This window comes from Penicillium soppii (assembly GCF_028829465.1).
Source record: "Penicillium soppii strain IBT 18220 chromosome Unknown utg000004l, whole genome shotgun sequence".
Taxonomy (NCBI): Eukaryota; Fungi; Ascomycota; class Eurotiomycetes; order Eurotiales; family Aspergillaceae; genus Penicillium; species Penicillium soppii.
The window spans coordinates 4,884,662-4,910,343 of NW_026643234.1; the positions used below are offsets into that span (position 1 = coordinate 4,884,662).

The window sequence follows — 25,682 nt, forward strand, 5'->3', positions numbered from 1 at the left end:
TCGTCGTACTCAATCCATTGAGCTCTGTATTGCAACAGCCAATTGTAATTAGTGCCCCTGGTTTGGGATCGTCAAAATTCATTGGTCTAGTTATTATCCCGTGGAGGATTTGCAACGGCTGTAACATAACGCATATCGGAAGGGCTGAGTCGGCTAAACTTACTAGTATCAATTTAAACTCATTTCTGCACTTTTGGTAACATTGTGAAGATATAGGACGGATCACGTCTTGTTGAAGTCGTTTTGTGATGTGGATCGCAGGGAAGATGGATGTCAGTGAATTTATTCTCAATGGTGAAATCATGGAAAAGAAGAGAGAAAGAGGAAAAAGGTAGAACTACAAACAAGGCCTCAACTGAAGAGTGGGAGATCACCTGATATCCCCAACATTATGCAATGCCGCCTGGATTGGCTCAATGTCGCGAGAAGGAACTGATAATGGGGTTGCAACATCCAAAACTAACCAAATACCACAAATCACTGGCGATGTGGTGAGATGATCGTGCTGGTGTAACTTAGTGGGTATCATTAATGGAACATCTCTAGCAAGATGTCAATATCCCGTGTCTATGGCGAGCCACCACTTGAGAAAATAGGTAATGACCTTGGTATGCAAATTTCGGTATCAACTGCTAGTCGTATTTTACACAAAGCCACACCCGGATTTGCACTGCTAGTGCAGGGCCTAGACAATCCAAACGAGAATAAGGTGTTGCATGATTAGATAAACCACTACTAATATAAATTATGCTATCTCTAGCGTATACAACGGATTTGCAGTCCACTTTTATCTTACCCGCTCGTATAAATTTCAGAGACGTGGCGCAAAATTATCAGACGCATATTTTAAAAGTAGTTGCCCGATCAGGGTGTCAAGTACTCTTTTCGCTCATTATACCAGCGAAGGCAAATAATACCGAGGCAAAATTACATCTCTGACTGGATAGCCTCAATGTTACATTTTTAAACAATAGACTTGACAATTACACACCTGATCCCAGCCCCCTGATCTCTCACTCGCGCATTCCGCCAATAATATAATTTAGAACCCCACAGGATTGGAATTGCAAGACATACTGGACTTACCCTTGATCCGCGGGGCGCTTCGATGTTGCAGAATCCTCGTATATTATACTTTTACAGCCTCGTTTTGCCCGAACTCTCGCCTTTTTCGTACTGTTTGGGTTAGACAATCTGTGAGTCTAATTTACGAGGTTATACATAGCCAAGGCGGGCTCTCCGTCGTTACCAATGCCCAAACCAACTCAAATCTGGAGTGAGTCTTCGCTGTTGCATATCTGACACCATCCAGAAGTCGCGAATCTGTTCCTGTCAGCGTGTTTTCTGTTCGAAAATTATGACTTGGCAATGCTCGTCGTATTAAATGATATATCTCGCACAATGACTATGTATAGCAAATCCTCCCGAAGTCTTAGTATTGCTTAAGTTGGCTCTTTGATCCAGCGAAAAATTTAATCTCTCAAACTTTCGAAGAACCACGCCGATCCCGCGTATCAATCAAGCTTACAACAATGTCCCAATCATTTGATAGCCGCCAAACAACCCCACCATGCAGACCGCAACATAAATCTGGCCTTGCTTGTGAAGAATGTCGCAGACGGAAGCTCCGTTGTGATCGCCGTCGCCCAAAATGCAGCCTGTGTGAAACATCCGGTGTAGAATGCCAGACTACCGCTCGGCCGCCCCGTGGCCCCAAACGTGGATATCTCAAGGTGCTCCAAGATAGGATCGGTAAGTATAAGTATGTACAACTTTCCAATATGAGAGATAGCTAACCAGCATGCACCATCAAGCCAATTTAGAAGGGCTTCTTCTCCAGCAGAATAACGGTCAAAAGAACTCACCGTACGATGCGAGCGACATAGAGACTATTTTGATAGATAGCAAGATCGAGCTACCATCATGGCAATTGCCGATCATGGATGAAGATGGACAACCCCTTGACATATGTGAGCGGACAAAATCATCAAATTCATCGGATACACCCTCGATAGACGGAAAGAGTGGTGCTTCCATTCCCTCCATAAACAGACTTTCAATGCTAGAAGAGCTGGGGTTCGATACAACAGTATGCAGGTCCTGGGATACTCTAGATCTTGACCCCAAGATATCGGACTTGATGCAAGCCGACTTGTACGCGAAATAGCTCTTCCAGTCTTTTCTATATGCTAACGATTTCGCAGAGATCAGCTTTATTTTGATAGAATTCACGGCTTTATGCCAATTCTACACCAGAGCCGATACTTTGCAATGCGTCAAAAAAGTATCAAAGCAGAGAGCGAAGTTTGTTTGCAATATGCAATGTGGACTCTTGCGGCGTCAGTTTCAGCTCACTATCAGAGTGTGGGACACTCACTGTACCAAAATACGCGCCGCTTACTGGAGGAGTTAGACTCCAAAAATATCAAACTTGCATCTACTGACCTTCAACAGGTGCAAGCGTGGCTTTTGCTTGCGATCCATGAGTTCATGTGTGTTGACTTCCGACGAGGTTGGATGAGTGCTGGGAGGGCGTTCCGACTCATCCAACTCAGCTGGCGACATGGTACCGATGGTCCGGACTTGACCCAGGTACAAGGGGACTGGATTGAATCGGAGCGGAGGCGAAGGACATTTTGGATGGCCTATTGCCTTGATCGATTTGTGAGCATGCGGATAGAATCTCCGTTGACATTTAGTGAAACAGTAAGCAACATTGAGCTTCCAATCGATATCATATTAAGGGAGTAACTTCTAACATCAAGAACTCAGGTTGCCATTCGACTGCCATGTTCCGAGAGAGATTTTCAGACTGATCAACCTGTTCTTATGGGGTTCCTCACCGAAGCCCTCGTCTCCAGTAACTCAATGGTTGTTTCCGCGTTTACGGAATGCATCATCGTAGCCACAATTACCGGGCGCGCCCTCGCTCATCGCCATCAGTTTCACGTCGGTGACATGTGTTTTAACGCATTGGCGGATTTTTGGACTCAGCATGAGTGGATCAATGCTATGCATAGTCAGAGTATTGAGGCATTTTCCTCGAGATATTCTGCAGATATGCAACAAACTGATCCTATGCTTCTTTTCATCGGGTTGATGTATCGAATTACCACTTTACATCTATATCAAACGACAGGGTGTTTTATTGCAACAACTCATGAGGAACAGCGCGACTTGGTGCTAGAGGATCGAATACGAGCATCTTCGGCAGCAAAGGACATTGTCGACCTAACTAACAAACTCTCGAGTCTCAATACCTTCAAAGTAAGCTGTAACCAATCTCGATCTACGCAAATTCTCTAACAAAGATAGGTGCATCCTCTCACACCGATACCACTCTCGCTATGCGTGGAGTTTCTCGTCTCGAGCACCGAGTTTGGTGACTCTTTTGCATCCGAGCTACAAAATATCATAGAAGCGATGCGTTCTTTGAGGAGCTTCAATAACATCGGAAGAGGAATTCTACATTTACTCGAAGAGTTTGGGGTGGCGGAGGGCATACCAATGGCTGTTCAATAGACTCATTATTCTTTTATTCAATCATATTGAGCCTCTGTGGCTGGGCAGGTGTTCAGGTTCATTTTCGTATTGCTGCGCTCCAGATGTGATGTATCCACCAATTGACCTGGGATGAAATTAAACGCTATGATCAATCTAATCATTACTTGTCTAGATTCAATTAAGCCGAGGATTACTGAGCTACGGCTTTCGTATCTACTGTAGCAACAAATAAAGCTGCCGGTTCATCTATGGATGAGCATGTCTCTAATATTACATCGTGGCTGAAGAATATAGTTCAAATACGAAATGTCGCCTCCACCGATGAATGTAAGATTGTGAGACAAAAAAGACAGCGATGAGTCTAAAAGTTCAAATTGAAACCGCCATTTCTAGTCGAGCCTGCGCTCTCGCCTCTCTAGCTTCCTTGGCAACCTGCGCCCTCTTGCTCACACACGGGCTGTCTGGCTGTAATGCGTTGAGATCATGCGCCTCCAAACAAGCCTGTGTACTGAGTAACACAGCATCAGAGGTACGGGCGCGCATCTCTTTCTCATACGCATCCACCGCATTTTTTATTGTGTTACCCGAATCAGCAGAATGCCAAGCAGAAATTAAATTCTTGCTAAGCACCGCGGCATCTGCAACACCGTGGTTGAAAGCCTCTCCTCGGTAGGATGTCATCGCGTGAGCACCGTCACCAGCGATTGTGACATGCCCATTATGATTATCCCATGGTATTGGGACCCAGTCAACCAGTTTAATGTGCAATACTTTCGTATCTTCCGGCATGGACAGGACCGCATCGCGGAGCCGAGGGTCGAAATTCTGTGCATTGCGTTTAAAGATTGCAAGGCGCTCTGCGTCTGTTTCCGGAACCTTGTCGGCTTCACTCTTGTTTAGCCAAGATTGGATCAGCTGGCCCTCATAGAACGGATGTTCTGTCCCAAGACTACCGTTGATTGTTGGACTAGAGACAAGAGAGAACCACATATACACGCCTGTCTCTGGGTGAGTTCCTTGAAAGAGAAGAGGATCAATAGTGATAATTGGGGCGAATTGCTCTGGGGTCATGGTTATCGTTGCGCCGATACTGCAAACTGGCAGGGGGTTAAGACCTCCCAGCCTCTCGCCGAGTAGGAGACGGCGAGTCTTGCTATTTCGCCCCTCGGTGCTAACTAGCATGCATCCCTTTGTAGAGGTTCCGTCGGCGAATGTGACTTCAACCTCGTCGCCTTTCACATCGAACCCAGACATGCTCTTGCTGTAAGTGATGTCGATGCCCTCACCGAGTAGGTTCCCAAGCAAGCGGCGGTTGACGCGGTGACGCTTTGTTGGAGGAATGACATATTTCGGCGCTCCGGTTGCCAAATCAATAAAGCAAAAGCGCCGGCTATCATCAAGAGTAGGATCGACTTGGATGGACTGGAGGCGGTGGAAAATCTCTGCTGGAAGGCATTCTTCAAGCGCCCTAAGGGCCCAATGGACAGTCAAAGCCCATCCACGGCCTTTCTCTGTATCATACGAAGTATCGCGCTCGTAGACCTCGTACGGAATGCTTGCTTTTCTAAGGGCTTGAGCCAGGGTAAGGCCGACCATGCCAGCACCCACGATAATGATGGGAAGAGTAGGAGGTGCGCGCGCCATCTCTTGAGGAAGATAAATCTGTGGAAAGATTAAAAATTCTTTGCTTGAATTATAGCCGCTGTTTCCATTTGTACTCTCTTTTATGACTTTCAAGGACGCGTCTGAGAGCTCGGGGGCTTGGAAACTCCGGCGATATTATCATAACCCTCATGGGCCAAAGCGGGGAGTTCGAACAAATTGTCAGCTTATGCTCCTAAATCTAGTTTCTTCGGTATTACTAGTCACCGAATTCCAAAGGCCGCAGCGGAGTTACCTAGAATAAATTAACGGGGTGATTGTCCGTAAAACTTAACAAACTCCAGCTAGCCTGCGTAGTATAAAGTTGCCAAGTGGTCTACGTCGAGAACAGCACTCCAGAAAGCAAATTTTGTACACAAAGAGGAACAACAATATCATCAGCTGGAGTAAGCAACTGATTTCCAGAATTTAACCTCAATCTAACGACCAGGCTTGCAAGAATCAACATGGCAACCCCTCAACTCTACGATTGGCTTGTCCAAACTCCTGCAAACGCAGAAGATCTTGAGAATCGGATCAACACCCGCCCTGCACACCTAGAGCATAACAAGCCACTTATCGAAGCTGGAGTACTTGTTTGGGGTGGACCTTCGCTGGCATCCCACCCGCAGAGCACTGAAGAGCAGCTCTTGATCACCGGAAGCGTACAGTGTATTCGAGCTGAAAGTGAAGAGGCTGTGCGGAATATCATTCGCAATGATCCATATTCCAAGGTTGGATTTTGGGATGCTGAGAGGGCTACAGTAACACCGATGAAATGTTTTCTTCGCAGGCCGCTTTAGTTCGGTGCCTTCGTCCTTTTGTATTAACCGGCTGTCAAAGAATAAGATTTAAATGATACAATTGCATTTATTGGTTTTATCTGTGGTAGTTCTGCGAATCTCAAACTATCTCTGATCATTCGGTGGCATCCTGGTGTCTACAAAATTCCCTGTATTTTTCTTCTTCTCCTTGTAATGTGAACTACGGCAGGATCCGATTATGGCGCCATAAAAATGGATATTAGTCTAGCTTGAAGTGGCCTTATCTTATAATCTGAAAGACAATCTGCTTTTTTGCGCTTCTTGACTGTCCACTCTCGGCCGTGTCAGCCACCGAAGGAATAAAATCCAGTAGTCCTTCTTCAAGCCTTCACTTTCAGTCCAGATCCATACATGGCGATACGAAGTCCTGCATACATGAATCCCGCGACGCAGGCAGTGGCTCCCCCAAACGCCCATAGTCCATTCCAGTTCATATGGGCAGACTCTGCCAGAATGGCCCCACCAGCCGGTCCACCAGCTAGAACACCCAACCCAATTATGCCGAATCCCATACCGATCCGAGTGCCAATCTTCGATTTATCTTTGGTAAGCGCGACAAAGCAAAGTGGAGGAAGACCAATCAGTGCACCGCTGAAGAAACCTGATAAGATGGCGATCACGATCAGCCCGCCTTGTGTCGTCACAGCCAGAAGGCACAAAATAAGTACTCCAACAATAATGCAGCAGGGTGCAATAAGATTGAAAGGACCAGTCCTGTCAGCCAATGCATTGGGTAGAGTACGACCGAAGCACGAGCCAACGTTAAGGATTGGCACAATGTAGAAGCTCATGTTTGTGTCGGTGATGCGAGTAGCTGCCCCAAAGTATGAGATGTAGAAGAATAGCACAAAGAGGCCCATAAACGCGATCAGAGATGCCAGGACAAATGTAATGTACGGCACATCCGTAAAGGCTGACCAGTCGATGAGGCTTCGGGCGCGAGGGGGCTTGACGCGCTGACGCATAACTGCGATTGGAATCAAAAGGGTGCCCAACGCTATGAACCCAATGATTCGAACGGCCCATCCAAACCCAAGTGGCTCAATCAATTGGTTCAGCACAATTGGGTAAATGATACCACCGAGGGCAGAGCCAGAGACAGCCAGTCCGAGCGCCGCACCCAGTCGTGAGCTGAAATATGTAGGCAGAACAGACACGCAGGGCACAAAGAGGCAGCCCGCGCCGATGCCGACACAAAATCCTTGAGCGAGTAGTACCTCCCCGTACGTCTTGCAGATACTCAGCATCATCATGCCGAATACAATGCAAAAGCTTCCGATTATCAGGAGTGAGCGCAGGTAGCCGCGGTCGTAAATTGGTCCAGTGATGAAACCGACCATCAGCAGCATTGTGGCTTGAATGGCGCCGATCCAAGAAATGTCGGAAGATGAGCGAGTGAAGAGGGCACCTGATTCATAATAAGTCTGGAAAACGCCGAACGCGTTCAAAACCCCCCAGGTGTTGAAAAAGAGCATGAAGCCACCCGCAACGTGCAGCCAGGCGACCAGACCACCGTTGGGGGGAGCGGAACCCATAGGAGGAGGGCCCTTTGGTGCTTCTACTAGCATATCATGACTCCTCGGAGTCTGTAGAGCCTCTGTTGGAGCTTTCTCTGAGCTTTGATCCAGAGGTGAAGTTGATGGAAACCGATGCCGATCTTCCTGCATTCTGGGAGGATAAAGGAAGTCAGGACTAGAGTACTTTTGAGATAAAAAGATTTTGTATAAAAAGAAGATCGAGATTTGTGTGTTGATTTTTGTAGACTACCAAACGCTGGAGGGAGGCGTTAACTCAAATGACTTCGTATAGATGCTAGCTCGGACTTACCCGACGGAGTTCTCAATGGGGATATAGCTCCTTATATCCGGTACTAGCCACATCTGGTTAGTGTTGAGCGATCAGGGTCTTGGTGGCGTTTCTGCCTTGCTGCCTTACAATCAGAATATTACCCGGTAATCAAACTACGTCCGTGAGAAACTCCTCGTGAGTTGAGAAATTCCGAAGGTAATATTAAATTTTTTTTTATCGTTTTGGACTAACCTAATCTTCGGCTATCTCCAGGTTTGACTCACAGCTGACCCTGAGAATGGCATGATGCGAAATTAGGAAACCACTAGCGAACCACGTGGAAGGAATCTCCGAGACAACGTGGCTGCAATCCAATGATGTTTCGCTGATTTGACCAAGGGATTTAAGAATAAGTGAGGCTGAAATAGATATTGTTATATTCACTCGATCGATGTATTCAAGGCCGTGTGAACAAGAATTACAGACATATTTAATTTCACCTCTGTACTACTGGCTGATAAAATCAAACATGAAAGTCCCAGATCCCACTTTGAGTCTCCCTCGAATCCTCTGCCTACATGGCGGCGGAACGAATGCACGCATATTCCGCATGCAGTGCCGCGTTCTGGAAAGCACCCTCAGCTCAACTTTCCGTCTTGTCTATGCCGAAGCACCATTCCCTTCACAGCCCGGATCGGATGTGACATCAGTATACAGAAATTATGGCCCTTTCAAATCCTGGCTACGCATTACGTCCTCTGATACTGCTCATGAGCCACAGCACATAATTGAGCGAATCAACACCGCTATCGCAACAGCTATGGCCACGGACTCAAAGTCAGGCGCAACAGGCGAATGGGTTGCATTGCTAGGCTTCAGTCAAGGTGCTAAGCTAGCCGCGAGTATTCTGTTTGCCCAGCAGACAATGCAACTGCGTGCTGGCCCAAACGCTATCATCTGGCCAAACTTTCGTTTTGCTGGATTGATAGCTGGTCGTGGTCCTTTGGTGTGGTTGCTTCCTGAACAGAGTGATATCTCATCCGCACATCCCTTGTCTATTAAATCTGGTCTTGTGGACGCATCTAATCCCTCAATCGGAGGAGAAGATCCTTTGTTCCCGTTGGATTCAGATGAGCATATATTGCGGATCCCCACATTTCATGTTCATGGGTTACAGGACCCGGGATTGAGTTTGCACCGGGCTTTGATGCGTAACTATTGCAAGAAAGGGCTTGCATCGATATTAGAATGGGATGGTGGTCATAGAATACCAATCAAGAGGAAAGATGTACATGCTGTGGTAGAGGAAATTTACAATTTGGCGCAAGTGACGGGAGTACTGAAATTGTGGTGATCAGGAATTCGGCCTTTCTTCTTCGGCGTTTGGGCTGAACTACTTGGGTTATTCAGGGTGTATCTTTTACTGAGACAGCACTCGCTTTTTTGTACATAATAGAACAAGAATATTAGCACAAGACAGTAGTTTCAATTTCTTTAAAGCCTAGTCCATACGTCGGAACTTTCAAGGAACGTTTCAAGACACAAAACGTCTTATTTTCACTAATATCAAGCTTCCGGGTTACACTTGTAAGATATCCTAGTATACAATCTCTCATCCCAAGCCTATTAATCGATTTGAACGAGAGCCTTTACTGGTTATTCTCCTTCCATCAACCAAAACTCAGTGGGCAGCCGCAAGGATATCCGGCAGCATAATTGCCGTGTTGTTCCAGACCTGACTAGAACCGGTGACAAACAAAGTTCCAATATACCACGTGTTGCGGTGACCCTGAAGGGCGTACGCATCACGATAGAACCCATTCCTGATATCATCCACTTCGGCCGCAAGATGGAATGGCCCAAAATCAGTGAAAGCAACAAACTGGGGCTCGGGTTGAGTGGCAGCACCAGTGAGTTTCTGAAGTGTCTTGATGGCATTCCGGGCATCTGCCTCAATGCGCTTTTGACTGACTGGTTTCGCACTATTATACCAGTAATATAAATGCTCATCGACCGGAGATGGGTTGAACTCAACCACAGATGGGATTTCGGCAATATTGTAGGTGTTGTTGGCAGCATAATTCTTGTAGCTGAATCCACTGGCAAGGCCGGTGTTTTTGACGACGCCACCATAGTAAGGCAGCCCATAGATCTGGGAGAGAATGCCCTTCTCGCGATTGTCGAGGCCAAAAGTCTTCATGTTCTGGATTGTCTGAGGAATGGCAACAAGAAGTTGCTTCGCCAAGATGAGCTTCTTGCCAGTGGGAGTTTGTACAACAAGGCGCACCCCTTGACGATGGTTGCTACCGCGGTCTCCGGCAATAACTGTTGAGTTCAGAAGAACATTCGACTTAAGTTCAGCTAGCGCGTTCCGATACAGTTGGGAGTTGTCGCGCTTGCCATTGACAACGGCACCACCATTCTCTTCGTGTAACATTAGATCATTGAGATCGTTGAAGACATACAGAGCTGGAATGTCAAGGAGGTTACCAGGGATGGCAGGGCGGGCCAAGGTCGCCATCGCAGAGTCCTCCAGGTTGTGTTTTGCGATGTAGTCCACCCACGGAAGTAGCAGATCCTCTGGCACCGGATCGGGCAAATCAATACCATCATTGAGATACGAATACTCAGTTAACTCCTCCAAGTAGTCTTGGCCTAGAGACCCAGTGGTGAGGTTGAGCAGGTTCCCGGTCTTGAAGTCTGCATAAATGGGACTACCGAAGTTGGCCATATCGAATTGCGCGAGCGGCGTGTTGAGGCGCTCGAAGAAGTTGCGAACAATTGTATCATTGTCATAGATCTGCACACCATAGTCCACGGATGCCCCGGTAGTTGGGTCTTGATAAGTTGCGACATGGCCGCCGAGCCTGTTGGTCTTCTCGACCACAACAAAGGATTTTCCCTCGTCTTTGAGAGCCACGGCAGCATAGGTGCCAGCAGCACCACCGCCAACAATCACAAAATCACGGGTGATCACATCATGTGCAGCAAAAGAGGAGGTCTCAAAGGTGTTTACAGAAGGGGCGGCGAAGACCGAGACTACAAAGCAGATGCTACTCCAAGGGGCGGAGGTCCTCATAATGAAAAAGGGAAACAAATGTATGTACAAGGGCTTCAGTAATTAAAGGTCGAGAAAATCGTTCGCTGCGTGCTCTGTCTCCCGGGCATATATAGCTCCCTTCAGCTCAATTCGTCACCACGGCGATTGATCATGAGAACGCCCGGTGGCCAAAACGCAGAGAACTTGCACAATATGATCGGCCATAATTATGGTATTAGGTCAAAGTTTGCATGACTGAAACATCCAGAAGAGTAGTCATGCAGATCTCGTAATGCTGCAGAGCGAGTAATTTTCAAAAGTCGATACTTCCAATACACGTACGGTCAACCGTGGAAACGAATGGCGCTAATGCAGATAAGCACGGCTTAGCGTGTTTTCGGCTGTGCCCCTCGATTAATCTATATCGGGTTAGCGTTGAGCGCATTCTAAGACAACGCCGATCCTCGAGCTCTCCTTCGATCTCTCCCCGGTCGGCCTTTGTACGTATTCGTGTTGTCATTGCCAAAATTGCACGGAGAAAGCAGATTGTCCCTGCTTCTGCATCTAAAAAACAAACTAGATTCGTGGCGCCACTTCTGCACATTCAGTACACATCGGCACGATGGTTTATTTCGGACCTTCTAGAGGTTGCGAGACCTGCAAGGGAAGAAGGAAGAAGGTCAACCCCCTGTTCATTGTCCCATTTGATAGAAGTCCCTGCATCATCGGACATTTCATGCGGTGTGGCCGATGCTGATCCGTGTTTACAGTGCGACGAGACCCGCCCGGTATGTCAACCAAAGAGAGTGCATATTTAAAATCCCGCGCCATTACTTGGACGCTTTACTAGACTCTGCCAGATTGTTTGTACGCATTGTTTGTACGCATCGCACTGACTTCTGCAGTCCTGTTTGAGATGCCTCAAGTCTGGGCGCACATGCCGTGGCTATGAAGATAGCGGGAGCTTCATCTTTCGCCAACACGAGAACCAAAATGATGGCCAAAGCCAGTCTAAGCCGGCTTTCAAGTCTATGGCTCGAAAATGTAGCTTGGCTGCCCGAGAACCAGTTCCAGGAACTGACTTTATCCCCGAGGATGGCCCGCCTAAGGAAGTTTCCGAAAGTAGAATCAAGGAGCTGGCTCTCCAAGCCTTCTTCTATGACTACTCAGTCGTTTCCGTAAATTCTTCCCTTTCGGGAGGCTTTCTAGGTGGATTGGAGCCGTTGGTTCAAAATCTAGGACTACAGTCCCATGTGGCAAATGCATGCAAAGCAGCTGCATTCGCCAGCAATGGTATAAAGCTACGGCGACAGTTCCTGACACAGCAGGCCGAAACTCTATACTATGATCTACTTGTGCATCTGGCTGCTTCTATGCAAACCCCTGCTGCAAATAGTCACGAGACCTTAGTTATTGCAATACTCCTAGGCCTCTACCAGGTAATTTTCTGTTTGCAGAAGTTTCTTGTGTATTGAATCGTGTGATTTGCTAATGCACAACAGATGATCATCTCGGAAAAGACCAATCCTGGACATCACACAGCCCATGCCGGGGGCGTGGCTGCAATTTTGCAAATCGAGAACAACCCCTTGGAGCTTGTAGCGGCGGTCCTTTCAGGTCATCCATTGGTTCTAAATGGCAAGCAGGTTCGTATTCTTTATCCATTTAGTGTGGATCGGAACCTGATCTTCTAGAACAATCCTCTTTCTGCAAGAGGCACTACCAGCGTTGATCAAAGTTTATACAATCTATTAGTTAAGCTTGATCCTATTTGGAAGCGGACAGAGGCTCTTCTTGCAGGGCCTCCCGCTCCACTCTTTTTTGATGAGGTCTTTGGTCTCAAGCGAGAGGCGATGGCACTGAATCACGATCTTGCGATCTGGCAGCAAAGTCAAAGTGAGGAGCTCAAACCTACGACCGTAGACCCGGGTCTCCAAGCCACCCATAACCCTGGGGTGGGCTACTGGCATGGAAGAATTGATATGTACATCGATCTGTACGTTGCATCACTGTGGAATATTTCTCGCATTGCACGATGTTTGCTTACTACATTGATTATCCGGCTATCTGGTGTGCTCGATGATGGTGTGAACCATGAATCTGACCACCAAGAAGCCTTACGTCTGGTGGAGAACGTCATAGCTTCTATTCCCTATCATTTAACAGAGGACTTGCAGGTCTTCTTGCGTCAACGGGGTAATCACACTGAGATCAATAACCCCGGTCGCCCAGTTGGTGGCCTATTGCTTATGCACTCGATTTACGTTGCATCACATTTGGAAATATTCCCATTGGAGATGCGCGAGTATATGAAAAACTGCCTGGTATGGATTGGGCGGCGCATGGGAATTGGACAGGCCACTTTCTTAGCACAGGCAAGTCTTTCTCGCGCTTTTCTACGCTTTTTGGTCGCTTTCCGGCAGTCTAAGCTAATCCATCATGTCAGGCTCCGCAGATTGACAATCAATATTTTGCTGGTGGATGTTTGATTGTGTTAGCGGGTTTACTCATATAACAAGTTGGTTATAAATGGATATATTGACGTATGAGAGACATGACATTGATATTTTCCTAATCAAGAACAACTATTACACCTCACTACCCGATCTATTATTTAACAGCACATTACCACAATAGCCTTTAATGGTTTCCTGGATCATGCCTTCATGGTCAAAATGCCAGATCTTGTATGATCGATCCTTCAGCTCCTCAAAGCACGTCTGCGCTTTAACCCATTTTGCCTGCTCCGCCCACTCCGGTTGATGATAAAAGTCACAGACCCGTCGACTGCTGTTCACTAACCACTGGCTTCGGGTGCGACGAACAGCGTTGTAAGTCTCGAAAGCTGTCTCGAGTGCGTGTCTTTTGGCTGAAGGATTCTCTTTGACTGTTCTATTTACTTCTTTCAGCAGCGTGGACAAACAAAGACCGTCCTCGATACCCATACATGCACCAGCGCCATGATGTGGGCTCGATGCATGCGCAGCATCGCCTGCAACGCACACTGATCCCTTGTTGTAATAGGGTGCTGGGTAATTCCAAAGATCGAACACAGCCCATTTGTCAAGCTTTTCTGGGAACAGATCAATGATGTTGCGCACACATGGGCTCCAGCCCGCGAAAGCGGAGAGGAGCTCTGCCTTTTCACCCATTGCAGTGGTCTTCTCATGTTTCCACTCATTGCGATCTGATATAAAGGCTGTTGCGTTGATCAATCTCTTGTTGGCGACAGGGTAGTGGATGAGGTGTGCATTTGGGCCCACGTGGTTATGCTGGTTATTTGCCTTATACTCCCCAAGGGCTTCGATGGCATCATCCATTGGGATGAGTGCACGATAAGCGACCTTGTGTGTGTATCCAGGGTGACTGGCTGGACTTTCTTCCCCAAGAAGCACGGTGCGGACTCGGGATTTAATGCCATCACAGCCAATTACTGGCTTGATGATTAGTATGAAAGACTTGTCACAAAAAATTAATGAGATCAAGACATACCCGCATCAGCCTCTGTGACACTCCCATCCTCGAACACCAGGTGAAGCTTTCCGTCTTCTCCTTCTTGCAGGTCTTCCAGTCTCTTCCGACAGTGAATCACGTCTTCAGGAATAATCTTCACCAAAGACTCAAGGAACTGATCACGTCTGCATCCTTCAAATCCCCGATACCCAGCATCTATCTTGTACAACATGCGCTGATAGTATGGATCATCTTGATTTATTTGGTTGTATCCGTCGATCCAGCGGAGGTAGTCATTAGGGTCTGTCTCATCACCATTGGAGGTCGCGACCGATCCGCTAGAGCGCAAGGCCGTAACAATTGCCGGATCAATTTTTTCCATGCACTTGATAGCATTGGCCGTAAAAGCGATTCCGGCCCCGATTTCACGGAAGCCTTGAGCCTGTTCGTATACTGTTACTTCGATGTTTTGTTGGATAAGACCGACTGCGAGGATGAGGCCAACGATACCGCCGCCAATGATGGCGACTGAAACGCGGTCTTTTTCTTCTGAAATTGGGACAGGCATTCTGTCCTTGAATGTTCTGCGTGATTGCTTGGCTGAAGATCGGACGTAATCGCGGTGAAGTCAAAGTATTTCTCAATCAAAATGAAAACTTGGCAGACAATATATAAACGAACGAATGAATAAGAGGAGTGCGACATTATGACTCTAATCAAACTGATCATAACGAATAGAATTTCCTCATTGTTTATTAATAGTTGGCGACTCAGAGTAGTCGGAGTTTCCAAGGTTGTAGCACCCGAAGTTTGGATACCGTAGAAATGCACTGAGAACGAGTTCAGGAGGATTGTATGGCCCTGCCACTGAACCTTCTTGAACTGAAAGTTCCGACATAACTCTAATAAATCAATGCAATCCAATCAAATATTCAAATGGCTTTCTATCTTCATAATTGGCTGTCAGTTAAGCTCTTCGCTGACTGCGGAGAAACTGATACGACAATCCGAGCTCCTGCAGCCGCAGCGGATTTTCTCATATGCCCTCGGAGTTTTCTTTCTGTAAGGTCCAGATTCATTTTCAATGATCTACTTTTAATTTATCAGCTTATCCTAAGCAAATCATCTTGTTTGGTTACTAAGGTGAGCATGAACCTTCGTATTGAGTTAGGCTCGTAGTAAACTCTGGGTCCATTACTGTTTAGACCCTGCGTGTGAATACTGCAAGCCCAGTTCGTCCTGTCTTACACCTACATGCGGCTTATCCCTCGTGGTTATTGTTCCACACTGTTTCTAATTGTGTGTACAGGTTTCATTTTCCGGGAAATGTACATCGGAATCGCCGACAATTTGGGGCATTGAGCCAGCTCGCTAACAATCTCCATCTGAAGCCAACTTCAGTCCCAACTCTCCAACTGTATATCTTCTGCTCCGATCCGTGATATCAAAGTACCATTCTATGTGTCCTTGATAGACGAACGACAAAACAGATTTCAACAATACCTCTGTTGTTCAAATTTATATTCTTCACACAATCTCAATATGATTGAGCCCCAGAACCTTACGAACCACTCCCTCTCTGGGCCAGCCGTTTTCCTTTTTGGTCCTCTTGCTCTTTCATTCGACTTCAATTCGTTCGTGCAGCTGCGGCACACAATTATCGACGACGAGGAGCATAATTGGATTTGCGATGTCATCACCAGTCTGCCCCAATATTGGAAGACTATCGTCGCAACGATTCCTGGGTTGAAGGCCAGTGCTAGCCTAGCGGATCTCGAGGATCTTAAAGCAGCATTCACCACCGGACAGTCTCTCAAGACTCCTTTTCCGCTGCCGAATGCCCTTTTAATTCCTCTGGTGGTTAGTCTCCACCTGATGGATTATGCAACTTTCATGAAACACAGCAATCTTGAGCTGGATAGTGGTCTTGATATTTTTACTTTGAGCAAGGAAGGCCAGGAGACCCTAGGCCTCTGCACTGGTTTGCTTAGCTCCCTGGCTGTCTCTTGTGCCGGCAACAAGGAACAGTACCAGAAGTACGGCGCCGTGGCAGTTCGTCTTGGCCTACTCATTGGCATGGTGGTTGATGGACATGATGTTGTTTCCAAATTTGGTCCATCCAAGTCCATCACTGCAGCATGGAACACTGCCGAGAAGGTCAAAGAGATGCATCGGATCTTGGACGATTTCCCAAATGTAAGTCAGCACCCATGGGCAAGTGGTTAATTTAACTAACATGGTCAGGCGTACACATCTGTCAACTATGATGAAGATCGTGCTACCATTACCACGGCAGCATCAGATCTCTCTGAGATGCAGCTGCAGTTGAGAGGATGCGGCTTGATCACAGCAGAGGTGGGTCTCTATGGACGTTTCCATGCCGAATGCCACCGAGATCAACTCCCAGAGATCTTGAAGTTTTGTGATTGCCACTCTGACTTCAAATTTCCAAATGCCTCCGAGTTGAAAATCCCAACACGGTCTAACGCAGGCGGGCAATTCATTACGGAGGGTGCGTTGCACCACCACGCCCTGCGTTCTATTTTGGTAGAGCCACCCAAGTGGTTCAAGACTTTCATGGATGTATGCCAGACTACCCTGAAGGACAAAGAGTCGAAAGTGTTCTCCTTTGGATCAGAGCGCCCTATACCACCATCTATTCTGCGCGGACTCAACCAGCGGATCATCAATGCAACGGACCATGGGCAATCGTCGCAGAAACAGCGGAGTTTCAGATCAAACGACATTGCTGTGGTTGGGATGTCATGCAAGGTCGCAGGTGCAAACAATCTCGAAGAATTCTGGGACATTTTGTGCACCGGGAAGTCTCAACACAAAGAGGTTCCCAAAGAGCGATTCAATTTCGAAACCCCTTTTCGCAGTACCGACACAAAAAGAAAATGGTTTGGAAATTTCATTGAGGGGCACGACGAATTTGACCACAAATTCTTCAAGAGAAGTCCTAGAGAGAGTGCTACAATGGATCCTCAGCAGCGCCACCTTTTGCAAATTGCCTATCAGTCCGTCGAACAGTCTGGCTACTTCCACGCCGCAAATCCCGACAAGAACATTGGCTGTTATGTAGGCGTCTGTGCTTGCGATTATGAAAGCAACATTGCCTGCCATGCGCCCAACGCCTTCTCGGCTACCGGAAATCTCCAAGGATTCATTGCAGGCAAGGTCAGCCATTTCTTTGGATGGACTGGCCCAGGTTTGACAATTGATACTGCCTGTTCATCATCAGCCGTCGCTGTTCATTCGGCATGCAAGGCCATTCTTAGTGGAGAGTGCACCGCTGCTCTGGCTGGTGGCACGCATGTTATGACCAACCCCCTATGGTTCCAAAATTTGTCCGGAGCTTCGTTCCTAAGTACCACCGGCCAGTGCAAGCCCTTTGACGCCAAAGCAGACGGATACTGCCGAGGAGAGGGCATCGCGACAGTATTCTTGAAGAAGCTGTCGGCGGCCATTGACGATGGAGACCAAATCTTAGGTGTGATTGCCGCGTCTGCAGTCCAGCAAAACCAAAATTGTACCCCGATCTTTGTCCCCAACGTGCCCTCTCTTTCGGATTTATTCCGTAAAGTCACTCAACAATCTGGACTTCGGCCCGGTGATATATCCGTCGTCGAGGCTCACGGGACAGGAACAGCAGTCGGTGATCCGGCCGAGTACGGAAGTATCAGATCAGTGCTAGGTGGCTCTGTTCGGACAAATCCCCTGACGCTCAGCTCAGTCAAGGGATTAATCGGACATACTGAGTGCACGTCTGGAATTGTGTCCATTATCAAGGTTCTTCTCATGATTCAAAAAGGGGTGATACCGCCACAAGCCAGCTTCACAGCCATAAATTCTGCGATCGGCGCAACCCCTGCAGACAAAATCAACATTCCTACCAGTGTGCAAAAATGGAATGCAGACTTCCGAGCTGCGCTGATTAACAATTATGGGGCATCTGGATCCAATGCCTCATTGGTTATCACCCAGCCCCCGAGTGTCCGAGCTAGATCATTTGAACCACCATCCCAGGACGAGAAAGGTATTACATACCCTTTCCAACTCTGTGGTCTCGATGACTCCAGCCTTCGCCGATACTCTGTCGCTTTGCGCGATTTCATCAGCCGTCAGGACCCGTCGACTGCAGATTTGTCGCTTTCGAATATTGCGTTCAATTTGAACCGGCAGGGAAATCGTCAACTAGAGCGCACTTTAATATTCAGTGCTCAGTCAATGGACGAGCTGCAGCAGAATCTAATTTCATTCGAAAATGGAAATTCAAATTTGGCATCATTGGCTTCACCAAAAGCAAAGCCGGTTGTGCTGTGCTTTGGTGGTCAGGTCTCCACATTTATTGGACTAGATCGAACAGTATATGGAAAGGTTGCCGTCTTCCGGAAGCACCTAGATACTGTGGAGGCTGTTGCTCGCTCTCTTGGGGCCAGCAGCATTTATCCTGGCATTTTTGAGCGAAATGCCATTACCGATATCGTCAAGCTGCAGATCACCCTATTCGCGATGCAGTATGCCTGTGCGCGTAGCTGGATTGACTCCGGTGTTAAGCCTGTCGCAGTGATTGGACACAGCTTTGGCGAGCTTACTGCTCTCTGTATCTCGCAAATCTTGTCATTGGAAGACACAGTGAAGATGATTATGGCACGGGCAACTCTGATTCGAGATGCTTGGAAAAGTGACAAAGGCGCAATGATGGCCGTGGAAGGTGATTTGGTTGAAGTTGAAAAGCTTCTCAGCGAGTCAAACAAAGCTTGTGAGGGCGTCGAACCAGCCAACATCGCGTGTTTCAACGGACCCAGAAGTTTCACCCTCGCTGGTCCAACTGCTGCGATTGATGCAGCTGCGCAGAAACTTTCCCTCCCTGCCTTTGCAAACATGAAACATAAGAGATTGAATGTGACCAACGCTTTCCACTCTGTCTTGCTTGACCCTCTTCTCGGGCGTCTTGAAAAGAGTGTCGAGAATCTAACATTCCACGAGGCCACAATCCCAATGGAAAGAGCTACCGAACATCACTTTGAAGGAAAGCTCAGCGCCAAATTTGTTCCTGAACACCTTCGCTCCCCGGTCTTTTTCAACCATGCCCTGCATAGGCTAGTAACGAGGTATCAAGAATGCGTCTTTTTAGAAGCCGGATCAAATTCAACGATTACCAATATGGCCAGTCGTGCTCTTGGTAGCCCGAAAAGCTCGCACTTTCAGGCAATCAATATCACCGGCGACAATGCCTGGAATAACCTAGCTGCTGCCACCGTCAGCCTGTGGAAAGCCGGGCTTAATACACACTTTTGGGCTCACCAGTCTACCCAAACCAAAGAACACTCGCCCCTTCTTTTGCCTCCATATCAGTTTGAGCGTGCACGTCACTGGACAGAATTGAAAACGCTATCAAAAGTTGCAGAGATATCTACCTCACAGAGGATGGAGCCAAAATCAAACGAACTTCCTGACACCCTCCTGACATTTGTTGGTCACCAAGACAGCAGCAATCTTGTTGCGAGATTTCGAGTCAATACCATGATCCCTAAGTATGACACTCTCGTCAAAGGCCATGTCATTGCTCAAACCGCACCCATTTGCCCTGCTACGATTCAGCTTGAGCTCGCAATTGAGGCAGTTCGAGGTCTCAAACCTGAACTCGCTTCTTCTGGGCTAGAGCCCCAAATCCATGCCGTGGAGAACCAATCTCCTGTCTGTATCAACCCAGCTCGTGCGGTTTGGATTGAGTTAACTTCGAAGGAGACCACCGGCAGCCCCTCTTGGGACTTCCAAGTCTTCAGCGATGACATGCAGCGTGAAGGTGTCTCCAAAACGCTTCATACGACTGGTAAGATTGTCTTCCGATCGGTTGATGACTTAACATTCAAGATGGAGTTTGCTCTGTTTGAGCGTCATTTCAGCCACCAACGCTGTGTTGACATGCTACAAAGTGGTGATGTTGATGAAATTCTACGCAACCAGAACATCTATAAAATTTTCTCGGAGATCGTGGACTATGGTCAGGATTACCGCGGGGTTCAAAAGCTCGTCAGTAAGGGATCTCAGTCGGCAGGCTATGTGGTCAAGAAATACAATCCAGAGACATGGCTCGATGGCCATCTGGCCGACAGCTTCTGTCAAGTTGGCGGAATATATGTCAACTGCATGACAAATCAGTTGCCGGCCGATATGTTTATCGCGAATGGCATCGAACAATGGATTCGGTCGCCCAATCTTCGCCAGGGTGATGCCAGACCAGATGCCTACCATGTTCTTGCCGCACACCATCGTCCTGCCAATCAACATTACTTGACTGATGTGTTCGTTTTCGATGCTGATAGCGGTGCCTTGGTTGAGGTTATCCTTGGTATCAGCTATGTCAGAGTTCCCAAAGCATCCATGAGCAAGCTCCTCGCCCGCCTCACCGTAAGAGAAGCGCAGCCCGCTCCAATCAGCATCAAAGCTCCAGCAGAGCGTCCCGCTCTGGGGCTGTTCGCCGTTCAGCCGACGACGACTGCTCCACCTTCATCGTGTATTTCAATTCCAGAAATAAAATCATTAACGGTTCCTAAGGCAGAGCAACCATCACCTAGGGTGGATGTGGTGCCCAAAATCAAGGCTATCCTAGCGGATCTCTCTGGTCTCGAGCTGCACGAGATCAAAGACAACAGTGAGCTGGCCGATCTCGGTATCGATTCTCTCATGGGAATGGAGATGGCCCACGAAATTGAGGCCGCATTCAAGGTTGATCTTCCTGAGAGCGAACTGATGCGAATCACGGACATGCCGGGTTTAATCAAGTGCGTGCAGATTGTTGTTTCTGGTTGTACAATCTCGACTAGTGAGGCATCCGAGCAGGACTTTGACGAAAGCGATGAGAAATCAGCCAGCAGTACTACTCCGAGCAGTCCGGTGGACTCCGTCGATATGGATAAATTGCTTGGAGATTCGCAATCCCATGGCTTGAGTATCCCATATGCCACAGTGATGGAAGCATTCAATGAGACGAAGAGCCTCACAGATGACCGGATTGCTGAGTATGATCAAACCAACTACGTCGACACTGTTCTTCCAGCTCAAACCGCGATGTGTGTGGCACTCACACTTGAAGCGTTTGACCAGCTTGGTGTAGGACTTCGAGATGCCAAGCCTGGTCAAAAGTTTGCGCGTATCTCACACCCAAAGGAGCACACTCGCCTGGTTACGTATCTATACCAGATGCTCGAGGATGCTGCAGGTCTCATCAACCTCGACGGCGATACTATCACTCGAACAGCGGCTGTGGCGCCAGTAAAGCCCAGCAGAGAAATCTTGGCGGATCTGCTAGCTCGCTTCCCGGACCAAAGCACTGCTGATAAGCTCACATACTACACCGGATCTCATCTTGCAGAAGTTTTGCGTGGCGAGACAGACGGAATTAAGCTGATTTTTGGTACCCCAGAAGGGCGGGAGCTGGTGTCTGGCCTTTATGCAGAATGGCCCATCAATCGCTTGCTTTACAAGCAAATTGAAGATTTCCTTGCTCGCCTAGCCTCCAAGCTTGACAGCAAGGATAGTCCTATCAAAATACTCGAGATGGGTGCCGGCACTGGTGGCACAACACGCTGGCTGCTGCCATTGCTCGCCTCACTGAACTTGCCAGTGGAATATACCTTCACCGATCTGGCACCGTCCTTTGTAGCAGCAGCGCGGAAGAAGTTCTCCAAGCAGTACCCTTTCATGAAATTCCGAACTCATGATATTGAGAAGGCCCCGGCCGATGATTTGATCGGAACCCAGCACATCATTATCGCCAGCAATGCGATCCACGCCACACACAGCTTGAGTGAATCTGCCATGAACATCCGCAAAGCCCTCCGCCCTGATGGATTCTTAATGATGGTTGAAATGACCGGTACTCTGTACTGGGTGGACATCATTTTTGGCCTCTTTGAGGGCTGGTGGTACTTTGACGACGGGCGAACTCACGCCGTCACTCACGAATCTCGATGGGAGAGAGATCTCCAGGCTGTCGGATACGGTCATGTTGACTGGACTGATGGAGCCCGACCAGAAAACAAACTCGAGCGGCTGATCTTGGCCTTTGCCTCGGGGGACAGGTATGAACGACTTGGAACTCCCGGATCGGTAATGGGCCCGTCGGCTGACCTCGTGTTCCGGAAAGCAGTTGTTGATCGTTATGTTCGTGATATGACCGCCGGTTTCGGGGATGCTGTTGAGGATTCCTCGATATCCGGTGCTCTATCGAGTCATCCCAGCGGCCAATGTGTCGTGGTGACAGGCGGCACTGGTAGCCTGGGATGTCATCTCGTTGCTAAATTTGCCTCATTGCCAGACGTTACTCAAGTCATTTGTCTCAATCGGCGCAGTCGACAAGATCCTTCCTCACGCCAACATGAATCTCTTCTCAAGAAAGGCATCGTGCTTCCACCACATATTGCTAGCAAACTATGTGTGTTCGAGACTGACATGTCCAAGTCAGAGCTGGGTCTTGCGAAGGATGATTACGAGTACTTCCTCCAAAACACAACTCACATCGTTCATAATGCCTGGCTCATGAACGCCAAGTGGCCAATCAAGAATTTTGAACCTCAGTTGCGTATCATGCGAAACCTGCTCGACTTCACGGCACATATCTCCGCGCGTCGCTCGCCTGGAACAAAAGTCAACTTCCAGTTCATCTCTTCCATCGCAACAGTCGGTCATTGGCCGCTTTGGACCGGAAAGTCTAATGTCCCCGAGCAGCGGATGACGATTGACTCCGTTCTTCCCACGGGATATGGCGATGCGAAGTACATCTGCGAATTGATGCTCGATGAGACCCTCCATCGCTACCCGGACCGGTTCCGTGCGATGGCTGTCCGCCTCGGTCAAGTTGCGGGATCCAGCACAAGCGGTTACTGGAATCCGACCGAGCATCTGCCGTTCATCATCAAATCTTCTCAGACTCTCAAAGCTCTGCCTGACTTTGATGGCCTTCTTTCCTGGACCCCTGTGGATGAAGTCGCCAGCACGCTCGTTGACCTGGTTACTTTGCCGATGACTGATACCCCGTACTCGATCTATCATATCGACAACCCGATTCGCCAGGCTTGGAAGGAGATGATTCCTCTTTTGGCTGAGGCACTCGGTATTCCGTCTGCTGATGCTATTCCCTTCGACGATTGGGTGCAGCGTGTCAAGAACCATCAATGTCAGGTTGAGGGCCCGGAAGGCGAGAACCCGGCGATTTTGTTAATTGACTTTTTGGATGCCAACTTTTTGCGCATGTCCTGTGGTGGACTCTTGTTGGAAACGAAAAAGGCGCGCGAGCACTCTAGGACGCTGGCGAATGTGGGGCCGGTTAGTGACAAGGTGGCTAAGCTGTTTGTTGAAAGCTGGAAGCAAACAGGTTTTTTGGCTCAGGTTTGATTTCTTGCCTGTTGTCTTTCTATATGTATATTCATGTGATCTATCGACTTGAAGTAGTGAGGTTTTGTTCGAATTTGATTAAGAGATTTGCTTTCTATCCTGCCCACGAAGAACAACTCATACTTAGTAGCCATATGATGCCATGCATCTATCTACACGTCTTGCTTTCCTATAATCTTGGTGACTGCAACTCCATCCTAAATCAATATGTCAGCATCAATTTATTCATGATATGAACGAAACATACCCTGCCAAAGTCGGTGTCAAATTCGGAAACGGCCGTCTCGTACACGAAACTCGGGTTTGGAGATAGCGAACCGATATCTGAATTGTTGACGATATGCTTCTTCTCCTGGGGAGTCGCGTGCACCCATTCAAGATACTTTGGTGCGCCTGGCATGATCACATTGTCTGCCAACAGCAGGGAGACACCTGGGTTCAGGACTTTCAAGTCTTCAAGCAACCACAGATCGTGCAGATAAAGATCCTGCCAGTGATCCATGAAAATCAATTCCACCGAATCGATCTCTTTCTTCTCGCTGATCAATTCTGTGAGCACCTCGTTGCTAGAGCCAACAACAACCCTAACAACGTCGCGTAATCCTGCCAGATCCACAAGTTGAGTTGCGACGGCTGCCATTTCGGGATTCTTTTCGATGCTGAGGTACTGCTTTCCTCCATTTTTCTTGATCGCGTCGCCGAACAGAATAGCTGAGTAGCCGACGTATCCACCAAGCTCAATCATCACTGAGGGCTTACGCTCTGCGATGATCTTAGTAATGAATGCGCCTTTGCTCAGGCCAACGTTCATGAGCTTGTTGAACTGATGGTGGTAGTCGTCAATAGCAGCGAGAACCTTCTCAGGATGTCCTCTAAGCTGTTTAATATCGGGCCTAGCGAAGACATAGTGAAGAAGGTCAACCTCGCGTCCATCCTATCTAGTGTTAGAACGGTGTATATGAAGGCGCAATTGAACCGCGAGCTTACCAGGGCCCAAGACAGTGCGGGAGGGGCGTGTGGCTTCGACATTCTTTTCGTGGATTTGTGAAAGGGTTGAAGGTTGTGGGGAATATGTGGCAGTTTCAGAAAGTTATGTTGTTATGTTTCGTGTGAACTGAATTGTTATTTCTTTTATAGCTTGCGTTGATCTACTATTTACATCGGCGTTAAGCATGACCCAAAAAGGAAATGCCCGAGGTCCTGTGTGAGTTACCAAAAGGGGATGCACTGTCCGAGCAACCGTCGGACTTATGTATTTAGGCACAAAAAAGGAATTAAGTAGGTACATATGTAGCGATCTCAAAGAATCCCTGGAGATTCTCTTAGATTTGACAAGTCGAGTTTTATGTCTCGGCCCCGAGAGCACCTATCCACAACATTGTGGGTACTTCTGGGGCACCTCGGTTTTGGCAGGTGTATGTATTGTAATATGCACCTAGCCGACGTTCTTTGTTTGCCTTAACAAAATAAAAATCATGTGAGAAGATGCAGTAAAGGTTAAGTGACCTTGAACCTTCTTTATGCATCTAATTTCATATTTCAACCCTAACACATAATAGTTATCAATATCATTAGTTAGTTAATTCGCACGAATCAAAGACCAGATGATTTCTGCGGCGGTGGACGCCTTGATTTTCTGCCAAGTGTTGATGCAACCCTCCCCCACTGTGCCTGAGGTCTTGACATTGTACACATGTCTCAACCATGCTCAGACAATTCATGTCAATTGCTGTCGAGAAACGAAGGCGGACACGGATAAGCCACTCTAAAGTCCGAACCGGCTGTTTAACATGTCGGTATGATTGTCCCTTCCATAACATCTGTCTTGTTTCTAGCATTGACATCGCGTTTCAGAAACCGGCATATCAAATGCGACGAAGGTCAACCTACCTGTTCGCAATGCACCAAGGGCGGACATGTGTGCGAATATCGTCAGACCCTTGACGGACGAACTCGAGCTTCACGAATGGCCAAGGGTCTTGTTGTGGGGACTCAAAGTAGAGCCGCGCACAGGTTAAATCCCGCCCTGG

At 47.9% G+C, this 25,682-nt stretch overlaps 10 protein-coding genes across 10 annotated transcripts; 5 read left to right on the forward strand and 5 right to left on the reverse strand.

Moving 5' to 3' along the window:
• Window positions 1-2,059: 2,059 nt before the first annotated feature.
• On the forward strand, window positions 2,060-3,522 carry N7529_005274 (fungal specific transcription factor domain-containing protein; the record flags this gene model as incomplete). Its single annotated transcript, XM_057240801.1, has 4 exons — window positions 2,060-2,154; window positions 2,205-2,706; window positions 2,773-3,267; window positions 3,316-3,522. The coding sequence occupies 4 exons, from the start codon at window positions 2,060-2,062 to the stop codon at window positions 3,520-3,522; spliced, it is 1,299 nt and encodes a 432-aa protein (XP_057100096.1).
• Window positions 3,523-3,873: 351 nt separating this feature from the next.
• N7529_005275 (FAD-dependent oxidoreductase) lies at window positions 3,874-5,148 on the reverse strand (the record flags this gene model as incomplete). The annotated part of the gene is made up of 1 exon (XM_057240802.1): window positions 3,874-5,148. The coding sequence occupies one exon, from the start codon at window positions 5,146-5,148 to the stop codon at window positions 3,874-3,876; it is 1,275 nt and encodes a 424-aa protein (XP_057100097.1).
• Window positions 5,149-5,612: 464 nt separating this feature from the next.
• Window positions 5,613-5,948, forward strand: N7529_005276 (uncharacterized protein; the record flags this gene model as incomplete). The annotated part of the gene is made up of 1 exon (XM_057240803.1): window positions 5,613-5,948. The coding sequence occupies one exon, from the start codon at window positions 5,613-5,615 to the stop codon at window positions 5,946-5,948; it is 336 nt and encodes a 111-aa protein (XP_057100098.1).
• A 341-nt stretch (window positions 5,949-6,289) lies between these two features.
• Window positions 6,290-7,636, reverse strand: N7529_005277 (uncharacterized protein; the record flags this gene model as incomplete). Its single annotated transcript, XM_057240804.1, has 1 exon — window positions 6,290-7,636. The coding sequence occupies one exon, from the start codon at window positions 7,634-7,636 to the stop codon at window positions 6,290-6,292; it is 1,347 nt and encodes a 448-aa protein (XP_057100099.1).
• A 650-nt stretch (window positions 7,637-8,286) lies between these two features.
• Window positions 8,287-9,111, forward strand: N7529_005278 (uncharacterized protein; the record flags this gene model as incomplete). Its single annotated transcript, XM_057240805.1, has 1 exon — window positions 8,287-9,111. One exon carries the CDS (start codon window positions 8,287-8,289, stop codon window positions 9,109-9,111), a length of 825 nt encoding a protein of 274 aa, XP_057100100.1.
• A 327-nt stretch (window positions 9,112-9,438) lies between these two features.
• N7529_005279 (uncharacterized protein) lies at window positions 9,439-10,836 on the reverse strand (the record flags this gene model as incomplete). Its single annotated transcript, XM_057240806.1, has 1 exon — window positions 9,439-10,836. The coding sequence occupies one exon, from the start codon at window positions 10,834-10,836 to the stop codon at window positions 9,439-9,441; it is 1,398 nt and encodes a 465-aa protein (XP_057100101.1).
• Window positions 10,837-11,547: 711 nt separating this feature from the next.
• On the forward strand, window positions 11,548-13,286 carry N7529_005280 (uncharacterized protein; the record flags this gene model as incomplete). Its single annotated transcript, XM_057240807.1, has 4 exons — window positions 11,548-11,585; window positions 11,714-12,236; window positions 12,300-12,443; window positions 12,558-13,286. The coding sequence occupies 4 exons, from the start codon at window positions 11,548-11,550 to the stop codon at window positions 13,284-13,286; spliced, it is 1,434 nt and encodes a 477-aa protein (XP_057100102.1).
• A 99-nt stretch (window positions 13,287-13,385) lies between these two features.
• Window positions 13,386-14,818, reverse strand: N7529_005281 (uncharacterized protein; the record flags this gene model as incomplete). Its single annotated transcript, XM_057240808.1, has 2 exons — window positions 13,386-14,230; window positions 14,290-14,818. 2 exons carry the CDS (start codon window positions 14,816-14,818, stop codon window positions 13,386-13,388), a joined length of 1,374 nt encoding a protein of 457 aa, XP_057100103.1.
• Window positions 14,819-15,792: 974 nt separating this feature from the next.
• Window positions 15,793-23,652, forward strand: N7529_005282 (Type I Polyketide synthases (Type I PKS); the record flags this gene model as incomplete). The annotated part of the gene is made up of 2 exons (XM_057240809.1): window positions 15,793-16,446; window positions 16,495-23,652. The coding sequence occupies 2 exons, from the start codon at window positions 15,793-15,795 to the stop codon at window positions 23,650-23,652; spliced, it is 7,812 nt and encodes a 2,603-aa protein (XP_057100104.1).
• A 152-nt stretch (window positions 23,653-23,804) lies between these two features.
• Window positions 23,805-24,681, reverse strand: N7529_005283 (O-methyltransferase; the record flags this gene model as incomplete). Its single annotated transcript, XM_057240810.1, has 3 exons — window positions 23,805-23,849; window positions 23,900-24,586; window positions 24,640-24,681. The coding sequence occupies 3 exons, from the start codon at window positions 24,679-24,681 to the stop codon at window positions 23,805-23,807; spliced, it is 774 nt and encodes a 257-aa protein (XP_057100105.1).
• Window positions 24,682-25,682: the final 1,001 nt, after the last annotated feature.